We start from the raw sequence: 13,845 nt of genomic DNA, 5'->3' as shown, positions 1-13,845 counted from the left end.
AGAGCCCCATTCACCACAGTCCCTTCCCCACTCTTCCTCACAGTGGGGGCTGCAATCTGCCCCATCTGTATCTGTCTGTGCACACACATCCCTGCCTCCCCACCCAGCCTTCCTGCTGCAGCAGCCTAGAGCCCGTGACCAGACTGCCCTGCAGCTCCTCTGCACTGCCACCACTCCCTGCTGGGTGGCCCAGAGACTGTAATGAGAGAGTGGTGGAGCAGAACCTGGGAAGAGGCTCTAAAACCACATGGGTTGACTAATGTGGTAAAACAAAGTTAATGCACAAGCCAATTAACATATTAATAGCGATTAATATTCATAAAATGTGCTCTCCTACATTTCTTTCATTGTGCTTTTAGCACACATGCCATTAATTTAATTTTACTGCTTCAGTCTGCATGCACACATTCAAATGATCTACAAGAATTCTCCTGGGTTTGTTTTCCTGGTAGAAAAAAACCCAACAACAAAAGAGCCTTACCTAGAGACCCTGAACAGACATTTGAATGATGAGCCCCTAAGAAGCAGAGCTTGCAGTGCTGACACTGCATAGTTAAAAGGGCTTCTATACACACATCCTAGTATGCTCTGCAGATGCCCCGAGTCTGCCCACAGACAGATGACAAAAGTGCACAGCAGTCCCAACTGACTGACCCAGACTGTTCAGGGTCAGCCAATATCTCCCAGCAGCAAAATATAGGGATTGTGTTCTGCTCTCTGCTTGGCTGGAGCAATTCAGTCCAGCAATACATTGTCTCCAGGGGGCAAGAACAAAACACTGTGGATGCTGGGGGACTTTGCTGGAGCTTCTCTCCAAAGAAAAGATGTACAGGAATTCACTCTCCCAGGAGTGTCTTAATCCCGATTGTTCCCTAGTTATTTTTGTCCTGGAGCCGCCATTTTTGCTCCGAGAAAAATCCTGAGCATCCAGTAAAACCTGTGACTGTAGACCTATGTTGCCCCAGTCTCTTCCGTAAGTTAATGTTTTGTAAAACACATTTTAGTGATCTTTCAAAAATACTTCCAATCAAAAAGTGAAGGAAAAAAAAGAAAAGAAAAAAAGCATAAGTCACAAGCGTACCAAAGACCAGCTGAGTACTAAAGTTGGAAGCATTATTTGACCAATCCTCAGTTCAAAGTCAAGGTGTAGGAAGAACAATAAGTTATATTAGTAATAACAAATAATTATGTAATTTATTGTAGTATCCTATTAAGATCTGTTTAATAATTTTCCTATTAACTTACTGTTCCTGTATTTACTTGCCATTCTAACACTTTGAAGCAGCATGAGAAAACACTTGGTCAAAGCTGTACCAGAAATCCATTCCATTTCCAATATTATTATAATCCTAATATTATGGACAGACTTAAGCTTTTATAATGCTTTATTTGTGCTCCGATTGGCTGACGGAAACAGCCAGAGTGCTCCAAGCATGGGGGAGCATCACCACGATTCCAAAGCTGCACTGAGGACTGGACAGAGGATGGGAGAACTGAGGCCAGCAGTGCTGGCCTCAACTCCCCACTCCCCTCCTTGCAAGAGGCAGAATAGTGGCAGCACGGGCCATTAGGTAGCAGCACTCTTTCCTATCCCCCTCTCCAGTGTCCACCTCATTCTTGCCAGGTAATTAGCTAGTTTTCTATAAAAATATTCTGATTCCTGAATTTATTCTAAGGAAAGTCACCTTATAAAAATGAACCGATATACTTGGAAGTGTAGAAGCCCTTACCAAGAACATTCATCTCCTTACGTTGCTTTGTTTTGCAAACATTTCTGGATTATTTTGTAATATGGGTTGCAAGAGACAAGTACCTCAGAAAGATACAAAAAAAAAAAAAAAAAAATCACAACTTTAGGAATTCCTAAACTGGTTCTCAAATAAGAAACAAGTTTGACATTAGGAAATCATAAGAAATGCAGTTGGAACATCTGCCATAAAGGAATCATAGAGGAAAGCAGCCAATCCTCCAACTTGAGGGTTAGAGCTGACAATCAGGGTTATGCAAAACAGCAGCATTCCACTTCGACATAACAGTGCTTTGTTTAGTTTCGAAAGCATTGTGCCATTCTATCAAAACTGTTTTGCCATTTCACCCATAGGCTATAATGGGGAAGCATGAAACAGCCTATAACTTCGTCATTTTTTGCTCGATTCCGCTGAAACTTGCAAGGATCATAGCCCCTTCTGAGGGCATGAAGCCCACCAAGTTCCAAGGAGATAGGTGTAGGGGTTTCTAGGAAACTACACCTCAAGCTGCTGACAAGCAGAAGCCAGGGAGCAGGAGCAGCATCCTGTGATCCAGCAGGCAGATCAGGGGCCTGCACCCCCAGGAGGAATCCAGCAGAGCCCCTGCAGCCCTTCCAGCAGCGGGAGGTGCTTCCCCCAGCTGGGCTTGGTTCTCTAGCACTAGGAATGGAGCCCGGCAGCAGGAGGCACTTCCCCCTGCTGGGCCCAAATCCCAGCAGCTCGCAGCCTTGGGGAACTCAGCCTGGTGGCAGGAGGAGAAGAGTAGCCACGTGGAACTTAGCCCCACCTTCCACCACTGGGCTGAGCAACATGGGGCTGGCAGAGCCAATAGGAGCACAGCCTCATGTCAGGAGGCAGGTAGAGCCAACTGCATCTTATCAGCTCCGCCAGGGCTGCGCTCCCTGCTGGGCTGAGCCACACGTGGCTATGGAGCTGCTCAGACTGCAGCCGTGGCTCTCCCCTGCCTCCCACCACCTGGATGCTGCTTCAAAACATTTTCACTGGCCGCATTTCATTTCGAGTCTGTTTCAATTTCACTGTTTTGAGCTCAAAACAGCATCAAAACAAAACAGCTGGCAAAGCTTTGCACAGCCATAGGCTTTAGCTGGTTGGGGGAGAAAAAAAAATGGGCATAAATACACACTCATATTAGAAAGATTATTTTACTTAAATGTAGCAATATTATTCTGGGCAAAGGTAACCCGAGATCCACAATTCTAATGTAGAGCTTGGCTAGGTAGACTACTTTGTCTTCTTACTTAGTGGTCAAAAGTTGCAAACATATACCAGTACCTCAATAAGCACAGTATAAGTGCTAAACATACAAAGTGTGCATTTGTCTGTACACTGTTTGCAGTGGCTTTCTTACTGATGCTCACTGCAATTCATCCTTCCCCGCCACTTTTCTGATAGCCCCTAAGCAGTTTATACGGAAGTAATTTGTCATTATTTGCATCCCATCCTAGAGCCTTGCACTTGTGTAATAATAATCTGCTTCTCTAAAGATGCCATCTAATGGGACTCTCACTTGCACCACTCAGTTTAAACATGTGTATGGATAGTTTTTAGTTCCTGTAATTTGTTTTTATTTTAAAGTTGAGTCATTTGACTCTGTTAATCATTTTACATTGCTTTATCCTGGAGGTTTTGCCTCACGCCACACATAGTGATGCTTATTCCATATCTATTATCAGGCAATAGGCTTTGAATTCACTAACTTGGCAGTCAAGATACATTCACCAGATATCAAAAAAATCACATCTGCCAAATGACTTTTCATCCTAAAAAGCATGTCATCTTGGCATCTGCACTTTCTTAGTAGTCACTACCTACTCAATAGCTACCTAGCTGTGCAGCACACATGGACTCTATTTTAATAACCAGTAGGAAAATACTTGTAGTGTACAGTGAGAATCTAATGCATGGCAGAAGAGGGCTATAATACAATGCTTCCTGTTTTGTTTTTTGATTGAATTAGAAAACTCGCTTAGATCATACCAAGCGAGATTTTAAATGCATGTTGTTTGTCAATTATTCAATTTTAAGAACTACTGAAGATCCACCAAAACAAACACCAAAAAGCTAAGATTTAAGAGTGAAAATTCTGCACAGATAGTAACTTTGGAGAAAGGTTCCTCATCCACTGTAATTTGTTCAAATAGTTTATTCTTAAAGAATTAAATGGGAAAAAAGCATTACACATCTTAACAATACTTACTTCAGCACTGCTGGAACCCTTTTTCTGATAACATCTTCTAATCACCTCCAACAATAATGGGCCACCTACAGTACCTTCTGCTTCTATAATTCCCAAGTCTCTGGCTAAATTCTCACGACTGTCAAGTCCATTTAGCTGAAAGAGTTATATATAAAGTACATGTCACTTGAGTGTTTATAACATAAATGATAATGTTTAAAAGTTGGAACAGAATAGCCTGACCAGCACAAGTTGATAGACACATGATAAATAAACCAATTTGTAAAATCTGACCTAGATAAGCCCATTCTAGTGAACACACATAGATAGCTCAGACAAAACTTTAAAATAATGACAATTTTAATAAGTGACATACAAAAAGAGACAAAAGAACTGGCAAAGCATTAATTTTCAGCTGAGTCAACTTTCCTAAAAAAAAAAAAAGCCACCAATCACATAAACCTGATTTTTTCCAGTGCTGAACTAGGGCTAGTGTGAACTAACAGGTAGCTCAATAAAAGATCCTATAAAAAAAAAAGTTACCTTATAAACATGAATGGATGTTTTAGACAAATCCAATGCAGATTTTGTATTTTTTATTTCAAGTTCTATCTATCAGTCTAGCATGTGATTAAGAATAGTATCTTCCTTACTGTGCTTGATTCAGGCTCAAAAACAGCTAACGTAAAGTCAAGATTGAAAAACTGAAGAAATTCTACAACAAGACCGGCTACCACACGACCTATAAAGAAAACAGAAAAAGTTATTCAAAATGTTCATCTAAAGTTAATGATCCTGTATCCTATAAAAACTAAGGAGATCCTCAACACAGATTTGTATTTTATACCAGTGATGTCAACATTTGACTATACAAATTTTCAGTTTGAATAAATAACATATCTAAATCAGACTGTTTTCTCCAAAGAACTGCTTGAGCAACAGTTAAGGCAGCTTCCAAGACTCACACCCTAAGAATCATGGAACATCTCCCATTCATACTTTTAGCACTGTACATTTGCACTTTAATTTCACAATTTCAGGCTGTCATTTTCCTGCCCTGGACAGGCTTGACTGAATTGGAATTTTGTCATTTGTTGACTTGTTTTCCAAGCAATTAATTCAAATACTTTACTTATCTCTAAAGAAAAACTGTTCATCCCAATTACAAAAACACAACCATATATTAGCCTTGAAAACTCAAGATCAGAGCTTGCCAATGGTAGCACTAACTTCTCCTTAACAGGAACAGGAATTGACACTATAAACAAGCATCAAAGTTAATATTAGAACAAGAACAGATTCAACTTCCTATTCCTCAAACATGTTTTTAAGAACGTTAAATATTTGAGAGGTGTAAAACTTAATAAACAAAACTTACCATCTTTTGTACTTAAAAACTTTTTCAAGCTTTCATTTACCAAGGGTGTTTTGTTCTGTTAAAAGACAAAACGTAAAAAGGTAATTAATATAAATTCCTTTACACTGCTAAGAAACTCAAGACCTGAGCAAGTGTTTTGGCATATGTAACAGATTACTATTATACCTAGGATATATAAAATTCAGTTTACCAAATAAAAATATACTTTGATATTATATATATTAGTAATAATAGCAAAGTGGCATAGCTACGTGGCCATAATAAATATGGTCATAAAATTTCATTAAAAAAAAAAATTATGAGCCTTTGGGCTCATAATTTCACTGTGAAAAAATCAATTTTAAAAGTTGGAGGAGACTCGGGTTAGATGACATTTTCTTTGCATTTAAAGAAAAGCTTAACTTCATTTTTTATATCACCATATACTATGTTCTGTTTTAATATATGCCATTTTCTGTTTTACAGATGTTGGTTGTAGCAGTGTTCGTCTAAGGCAGAAATGGTTCTTTGGGTTAATCCAATATCTTTTATTAGACCAATAAAAGATATCGGATTTACCCAAAGAACCTTGTCTGCCTATGTTCCGTTTTAAGAAGTTTTAGAACAAATTGATCAGTTAAATACTAATAAGTCACCAGGCCTAGACGGCATTCACCTGAGAGATCTGAAGGAACTAAAAAAGGTAGAACTGCAGAACCACTGGCAATATTATACAGTAGCACCTATCATTTCAAATAGCCTCTGTGCCAGAAGATTGGGAGTATACCAACATAACACCCATCTTTATAAAGGACTCTGCAGGTAATCCTGGGAATTACACACCAGGTAGTCTCACCTCCATCCCTGGCAATTGGGTGGAATCTAATAAAGAATAAAATCAGCAGTCACATGGACAAAAATGATCTGCTGGGGAAGGAGTCAGCAGTCTTTTGTAGTGGGAAATTCTGTCTCACCAATAAGCTGGGGTACTCTGACAATGTTAACAAGCATGTAGGAAGATCCAGAAAGATCAAATTGACATAATATATTTGGATCCCCAAAGTTTTTGACAAGGTCACTCAAAAGTTTTTGAAAAAACAAAACACTGTGTAGCCACAGAATTTGAGGGAAGGTTCTTTTATAGGTTGAGTGCTGGTTAAAAAGACAGAAAGCAAAGGATAGGACTAAGTGCTGTCTCTCCAGGATGGAAGGAAGTCAAAAGTGAAGAAGTTCTGCAGGTATCTGTGGAAGATCTAATTTTATTCAACATTTTCATCAATGATATGGAAATGATGGTGCTCAGTGAAATCTCCAAGGTTGCAGATGATACCAAATTATTCAGGGCAGTCGAATCCCAAAACAGAGAGGAGATGCAGAAAGATTTTACCAAATTGAGTGAGTAAAATGAAGAGGCAGATGAACTTCAAATATCAACAAGTGCAAGGTAATGCACATGGAGGAAAAAAACTGAGCTATAGGTATACAATGCTGTATTTTGAACTAGCTATTACAACTCAGGAAAAAAACTATGGAGTCACTGTACACAGCTCTAAAAATGTCAGTTCAATGTGAAGCAGTGATCAAACACCCAGTAAAATGCTGGGCATCATTAAAGGTAACTGAAAACAAAACAGAGAATATCATCATGCCATTACACAAATCCATGGGAAGCCACATCTTGAATATCAAGTGCCGTTCTGGTTCCTACACTTCAAAAAGGATGTAGCAGAATAACAAAAGATACAGAGAAGGGCGACCAAAATGATTATGGATATTGAGCAGCTGCCATACCAGGCAAAAGTAAAAAGGCTAGGACGCCTCAGTTTTGAAAGAAGAAAGCTAAAAGGGTGGGTGGTGAGAAAAGAGACATCTATATAAAATCATGAGGTATAGGTGAAGCGAACAGGGAATTTATTCATGAAGTCCCAGAATACTAGAACGGGGGGGTCACCCACTGAGATTAGGCAAGTTTAAAAACTAACAAGAGAAAGTACTTTTTTGTGCAATGCATAATTAACTTGTGAAATACACTGCCACATCAGATGGTGGCAGAGGCAGATAACATAGCCAGGTTAACAAAAAAAGAAAAATGCACTACGCTAATTCACAGGTGACAGATCTAACAGCTGCTGAACAGGATGGCTAGGGATGTTTCTTCTGGAGTCTCTAAACCAATCATGGTGGATGGCAGGGAGGGTAATAAATAGAGGACAAGTCACCTATGTGTTTAAATTTTGTGTAAACTGGTAAAACAGATAACCTTATTGTATGCTTTAGCATATATTATATAATGTAATTTCATTATATATACTGTGTACTGAAAACTGTAACTAAACTATTATACCATTTTCGTTAAATTCATATTTAAGATGGAGAGGCTCTAATTTTAGATGCAAATAATTTATCCCTAAGTAAACCAAATCATGTTCCTACAGAAAATACTAGCTTGCACACACAAGCACAAGGGTTGAGTTCTTGGCAAATGAATAATTTTTCTTGAAACTGGCATCATCTTCTATATTTCAGAAGTAATTTATCGTGATTTAGTACAATATTGGTCAAGACAATAGCAAACATGTCAGAAGAAACGTTTCCTAGATTAGAATCTCTTCTTTACAGTCATTCTGGTCAACTGGATATGATGCAGATATTGTTTTGGATAAATATATGAAACTGTTCCAAATGAGATTTTGTAAATCCAAACAGGTCTTACAAGACACAAAGATTTTATGATTCAACAGAAAGTGTTCTTTAAAAATGAAAAAACAAACAAGAACACCCTAGCTTTTCATAACTTTAGTGTGAACCACTATTCAAGAAACAGTAAGTCTCAATACTCCTGTTCTATTATTTTAAAAAGTCTGATTCTAATGCTACTAAAAAAAGAAAGAGGGAAGAAAAACCCCAGACCACAACAATAGATTGAAATGCATCAAAACACCTTAAGGAAATTGGTGAAGAATAATGGAAACTACTACATTGTTTACGTGCATAAATTTTACTCACAAAACAATTATAAAAAGCTGAAAGAGAAGGTATTAGTCTCCTTACCTCTACTTTTTCTTGCTCTTCTAACGCCAAAAATACAGCTGCTCGTAGTTCTGCCTACCAAATAAAAAAAGACAGCATTTCTTCAAGGACTCTTTTTCCCCCCCCGGCAAACAGAACGCAAGCAGCAAACTACCTACCACATATTTGTTTAAACTGAAAGCTGCTTCTTAACAGCTGTACAAGTTGTTCAATATACTCTGGTGTAATTAATATATTTGAAACAATATGCAAATGACTTGGAAAGAAAAATCTAATCTGAAAGTGCAGACGCAACAAGGAAAGAAGGATTTTGAACAGCATGGCCTATTGCATCATTTCTATATTCAGGATGGGACTTTCAAACTGCCAAAAGGTTTGGCCATCTAATTTGTATGCAGGTTTTGAGAGAGCCAAAAAAAAATCAACTCCTTCAGCTGGCCTTGAAACCCCATGCTTAATTTACAATTCTGCCGTGAAATGTAGAGATCAACTTTGATGACCTGTACATCTGTTGTTCAGTAATGGTCCCAACAGCCTTGGGACTGACTTGCCCAAATTGAAATTTAAGTAAAGATTAATTATAAAATCCACAAATTAATCTAGTGGTCAGCACATTTACAAAGGGGGGGGGGGAAAAAAAAATCAAATCTTTCAAGTTTTATCCTTAAATACCGCTATAACAAGAATTTGTTTAATAATTTATGGATGCATTGTAGAAATCTAAGTGGACTATAATTACATGCATCTTTTCTTAAGCATTCAAAATAAAGGCTTGCCTAGAGTGGAATATCTTCCTTTATTATAATTTTATTTTCCCTCGTCTTTCATTCAGTGTTCACATACCCTTCAAATATTTTGTTCTACGCATTTCTGGCTAAGAATTTCACCTCTTTAACAAGTCCTCATCTAGTTAAATGGATCAATAGCTAGCAGGTATATTTAATGAGTTAACTTCAACTGGTATTGCTGTTTCTTATCCCAAACTTTATATTTGGCTAGAGGTGAAAAAGCTTTAAGAAATGGATATTGATTTGTATGATTAAGAGGGACATTCCAGTGTGTAGTGCATTTGATTTTCTCTGGCACCTAAGTGGAAATGGAAGAAATCTAAGCTTAGGTATCACTATTTAAAAAACAAATCTATTGTAGGGGGGAAAATTAAGTCTTTCTATACAGTTACTCCAGTTCAAAGTGAGCAGTCTTTCTGAAATTGCTTCTGTGACAACAGATGAAATAGGCTGATGACTGCATCCTGGCATGTAAAACACACTCATTATGACAGATGACTGGCAATTTTAAAACACTTTTTTTTTTTAAATGATAAAGTACAGTCTGTACTGCAACAAATAGAAGGAAGCTGTAAAAGCAAAATCAGATCTTAAACTTCCTAAATTTTTGAAATCTGTAAGAGACCTCTGAAAGTGTTGTTTTAATAAGTCTTCTGTAAAAATTAATACAGCTTCATTCCTTTTTAATTTGCTCCTGCAATCCAGCTGTCAACTGTCCAGTAAGTTTCCCACACTTTTTAGTGTGAATTGATACAACTGACTTTTCAAAGAGCCTGTTAAGTTTTATACCATCACAGGAAAGGCTTGCTCCACCACTGTTAGAGCTAAAAAGGGTAGCCAGTACAAGAAACTCCTTGTCATTAGCAATACTTCCAACCAATTAAATCAGAGTAAAATGATCTTGAAAGGAGCTCCATCCCATCAGAGACACATTCCTATGTCCAGTACTAGTGGGAAAACATTCAGTATCATTATGTATGCAAAGAACTTACTTTTAAAAAGGAACATGCTTACCAAATCTAAACAGTAGTTAACAGTTTACAGGCCATTTTTGAATGTTGACTAATCCTATTCTCATGGATAATATTTCTGTTAATAATTTAGTTCAGTTGACAAAGAAATAGAAAATTTATCAACTGGAAGTGGACAACATATTGATTTACATGCAGGTAAGTATGCTGTCAACTACCAAATTAAGTTTTACCCCAATTCTGCTGTGCTCAAAGACAAGTAAAATATATTGAGCAGTGTTCAGCAGTTATTAACTGGTTTAAAAAGCAATTGAGACTTTGCATGTTCCAGTTCAATAATCTACAGCTATGCTGGGTACTTTGGCATATATATGCATCTCAAAAAAACAACCCAAAAAAACAAAAAACCTAGTTTCCAAACCACTAATGATTATTACCACCTCATTTAGTCCATGGTAGGACTAAGATCTCACTTAGTTATCACCACAAGTCACCTTAGCAGACCAGCAATGACCCCAAATGCCCTGTATTTCCCTCAGCTGCACTGCTGGAGGCCTGTTACGGGTCCACCTATTGCTTGTTGGTTTATTTCAGTCCCTCCATGTTTTTCTTCTTGACAATTTCACATTGTCTACTTTAGCTAGATCATGGCTATACACAGATAATCTTCTTACATATTTATTCTTGTCAATCTCTAAATAACACTAAACAGATATCCTTCTAGGGCTTGCTTCTTAGTTTCTACCTTCACCCATTCTTAGAAAGTAGTTTGCATTTCATTTGGAGGTACATAAACGACTACTGTCAAGACATAACTTTCTGTCTCAACTTCGGCACCATAATAAAACCTATTAATATGTACTAAAACTAGAGAAAATAATATAATGAGCACCACTGTTTGACATTTGGCAGGACAGAAAAATATTCCTTCTCCTTATACCCATTAAACTGGGTTTCATTTCAAGTTTGGGTTTTAAATGACCAGGTTGCTTTTGAACAGTTCTTAAAACAAAGGTTTACCAAGATCTGTCAAGAGACCAAGAGAAGCAACATCGCTTCACCAGAACTACCAAAAGACTGAGTTTACTCCCAATTCAGATTACAGCTACTAGTTAGCTGGCCATTGAAAAGCTGTGCGTTGGGAAACAAACTGATTGGGAGCAAGAAGACCAATCAGCAGAAGCTACCTGCCACTGTCAAAGGCAGGATATGCAAAGACATTTGCTCTGCTGCAGCATGACAAATCTCATGTTCTTATGAAGTAGGTGCAGGAGGCCTTTCAAGTATGAGAAATAATTCATGCAGTAGGACATGCTATATTTCTATGAAAGTTTCATTAAGTTTGGGGTCAGCCAAGGAATATTTAATTGTGCTGTATTCGTTTTAGCAAGTTTTCGGTGTTGAAGCACACTGCACATTTGAATGAAGCACAAGGAAAGGAAGCACAGGAAACCCACCAGAGGCAGCAGCTGGAATTCAGTAACTTCACTATAATCGATATTACTTGTGTAGGATCTACAAACTGTGCTTTTCACCCACCAATATGATACAAGAAATGAAGCTGAGGATGCAGCAGTTATGTGAAGTGGCATAGGCAGCAATGCATCACCAGGTCACTTCTGCTTAGCAGCATGGCACACAGCACAGCCTGCCAGTGCCCTTTCAGACTAACAACTCCCCTTTGTCCTGACTTGCTTGTCAACTTGAGAGCTGCTGATTTGGAGGGAGGTGGACAGCTAGCAAAAGCTCAACCTTTTTTTAAGCTCAGAGGCAGCTCTCAACACACATAAGGCCATCCCCATCAGAAAAACACCACTTGTTCTTTGACTGAAGAGAAATGACAGGGCAGTTCTTGTACCGCAGGGAGCCCACAACAGGGCAGGACATTTTTACTGGGCGGGAGAAGAATAGTTCCTACTGGAAACTTCTGGATTCACCCCATGCCTCGTGTTGACAGGGCTGTCCCAGTGGATCTGGTGGCACTCTGGGGACGGGAAAGATCACAGCTCTGAACAAGTCCCCTCTCTGACAACTTGGCCCCAGCTCATTTGGCAACGCAAGGTCCCAAGCTGGGCTACAGAGCAGCTCTTTGTCAGTGTTGCCAGTGTACAATAATTATCGTATTTGTACAGTTACAACCCATGTACAACATAGGATCAATAACAGTAAAAGTGTTCAAGTTGTATGATAACTGTTGAGGCAGCTCACTGACGCAGCATGTGCAAAACCAAAGTAACACTTGGGGTTTCTTAACCAACTTCTGGGGTTTTGTTTTTTTTTTGTTTAAATTTTCCATAGTCCAAGCCAAATTGATGAAAACAAATTCCAAAACCAAGAATCAGTCCAGAACTGCAAGTAGCCTTACTACCGGCAAACATCCTCCAACCCCATCTGAGGCTTCAGATGTTTCCAAAAATCTTTGGTGGGCATCCTACTTACTCAGATGCTCTCCTGCATTTTACTTGCCCTCAGCCATAAAGCCCCAGAGGCAAGCCAGGGAGAAGTCTCCCATTTCCATAAAGCGAGCTTGAAGCCAAGACCCTCTCACGCCAGCAGCTAAGCGGGAGGTTTTGGGTCTGCTGTCAGCACTTATGACTGCTCACCTCAAAGAAAGGAAACACCTCAACTTTGATGACCCAGTTCTGACACTCACAGCGAGCAACATAAAGTAAGTAAGAAAATGGTTTATCTGCATACTTACTTGCATTTATTTTTCAGCACACGCCAATTTCTCTGCAAATGAGAGAATCGTGATCTTCCAAGACCACAATTTTATATTTAAGACTTGGCAACGCTGCTCTCTGGGTCGGGCTAGAAAGGGACGGCTCGGACTTGGGGCTAGCTCAGCGCGTTCCCCTGCCCCTACTAGACGCCTCTCCGGCTCCGACTGTGCCAGGACCGGGGCCGCCACAGTCCCTCGCTCGGACCCGGCGGTCGCAGGCCCAGGCGAAGCCGCGCCGGTGCCGCCGGGCCGGGCTCTATTCCCGCCGCAAGGCCCGTCGGCTCCGTGCCCCCCGCCGCGCACCTTGATCTTGTTGAGCACCCCGCTGCTCTCCAGCGTCTGCACCAGCAGGTCCCGCAGCTCCGTGTCCTCCTCCGCCGCCGCCATCTTGTTTCTCCCTGACAACCGCCCAAACCGCGCTAGCGACCGCGCCCGCCCCGCACATTCGCTACAGGCCGGGGAGGCGGGGAACTGCAGAGACAGCCGCGATTGCGGGACGTGGAACCGGCGGCCCAGCTACCGCGTGGCCCAACCGCCCGAGGAGGGGCTGAGCCCCGCCGCAGGGACCAGACGGGACTGAAAGTGCAGATCCAAATGCGTGGCGCAAGTCTAGCGACAGGAGGCGGGAGATTTGAAGGCAGGGGGCGGGGCTGACCAAGAGGCCCCGCCCCCTATAACGCGCCGCGTCAGGCGCGTTCCTCGCCATCAGGCAGTTAGCAAACGCTTCAGTTAGAGCGCGGGATGGGCGGGGAAGGGAGGGCGCTGAGCCACGCCCCCGCCCAGCCCCAGCCAATGGCTCCCAGCTGGGGGCGGAGCAGCATGCAGTTCACTGGTGCCGGTGTTGCCAGGTGGACCGTCGTTATCATCGTCACCAGAGTTTCTACCCTCTCGTGCAGGTTGGTTAATAGTAAAAGTGTACAAACTAGAACTCTTGGTTCCAAAATTGTACCTTTTATTAGACCAACTGGAAAATGGCAAGAAAATTGTCCTTTCCACCCTGAAAAATGTAGGATAATTTTTGAGGCAGCTCAC

The 13,845-nt window shown here is 40.4% G+C and overlaps 1 protein-coding gene across 2 annotated transcripts in view; it reads right to left on the bottom strand.

The window, feature by feature from the left end:
- CEP43 (centrosomal protein 43) overlaps positions 1 to 13,489 on the bottom strand; it is a 43,108-nt gene extending 29,619 nt beyond the window's left edge. Inside the window, exons 1-5 of one of the 2 annotated variants that reach the window (XM_090042891.1) lie at positions 13,117 to 13,489; positions 8,354 to 8,407; positions 5,324 to 5,378; positions 4,599 to 4,687; positions 3,967 to 4,101 (exon numbers count right to left, since the gene is read on the bottom strand). In XM_090042891.1, coding sequence (XP_089899017.1) covers positions 3,967 to 4,101; positions 4,599 to 4,687; positions 5,324 to 5,378; positions 8,354 to 8,407; positions 13,117 to 13,200 — 417 coding nt within the window. In that variant the 5' untranslated portion in view covers positions 13,201 to 13,489. The remainder of the gene's footprint in view (positions 1 to 3,966; positions 4,102 to 4,598; positions 4,688 to 5,323; positions 5,379 to 8,353; positions 8,408 to 13,116) is intronic. The other variant, XM_090042883.1, reaches the window with a different exon arrangement.
- Positions 13,490 to 13,845: the final 356 nt, after the last annotated feature.

The sequence above is a fragment of the Crocodylus siamensis genome, chromosome 1 (genome assembly GCF_052110815.1).
Source record: "Crocodylus siamensis isolate JL-2025a chromosome 1, ASM5211081v1, whole genome shotgun sequence".
Classification (NCBI taxonomy): domain Eukaryota; kingdom Metazoa; phylum Chordata; order Crocodylia; family Crocodylidae; genus Crocodylus; species Crocodylus siamensis.
Note: the sequence above shows the minus strand (reverse complement) of the source record. Positions and strands in the feature narration are given on the sequence as shown.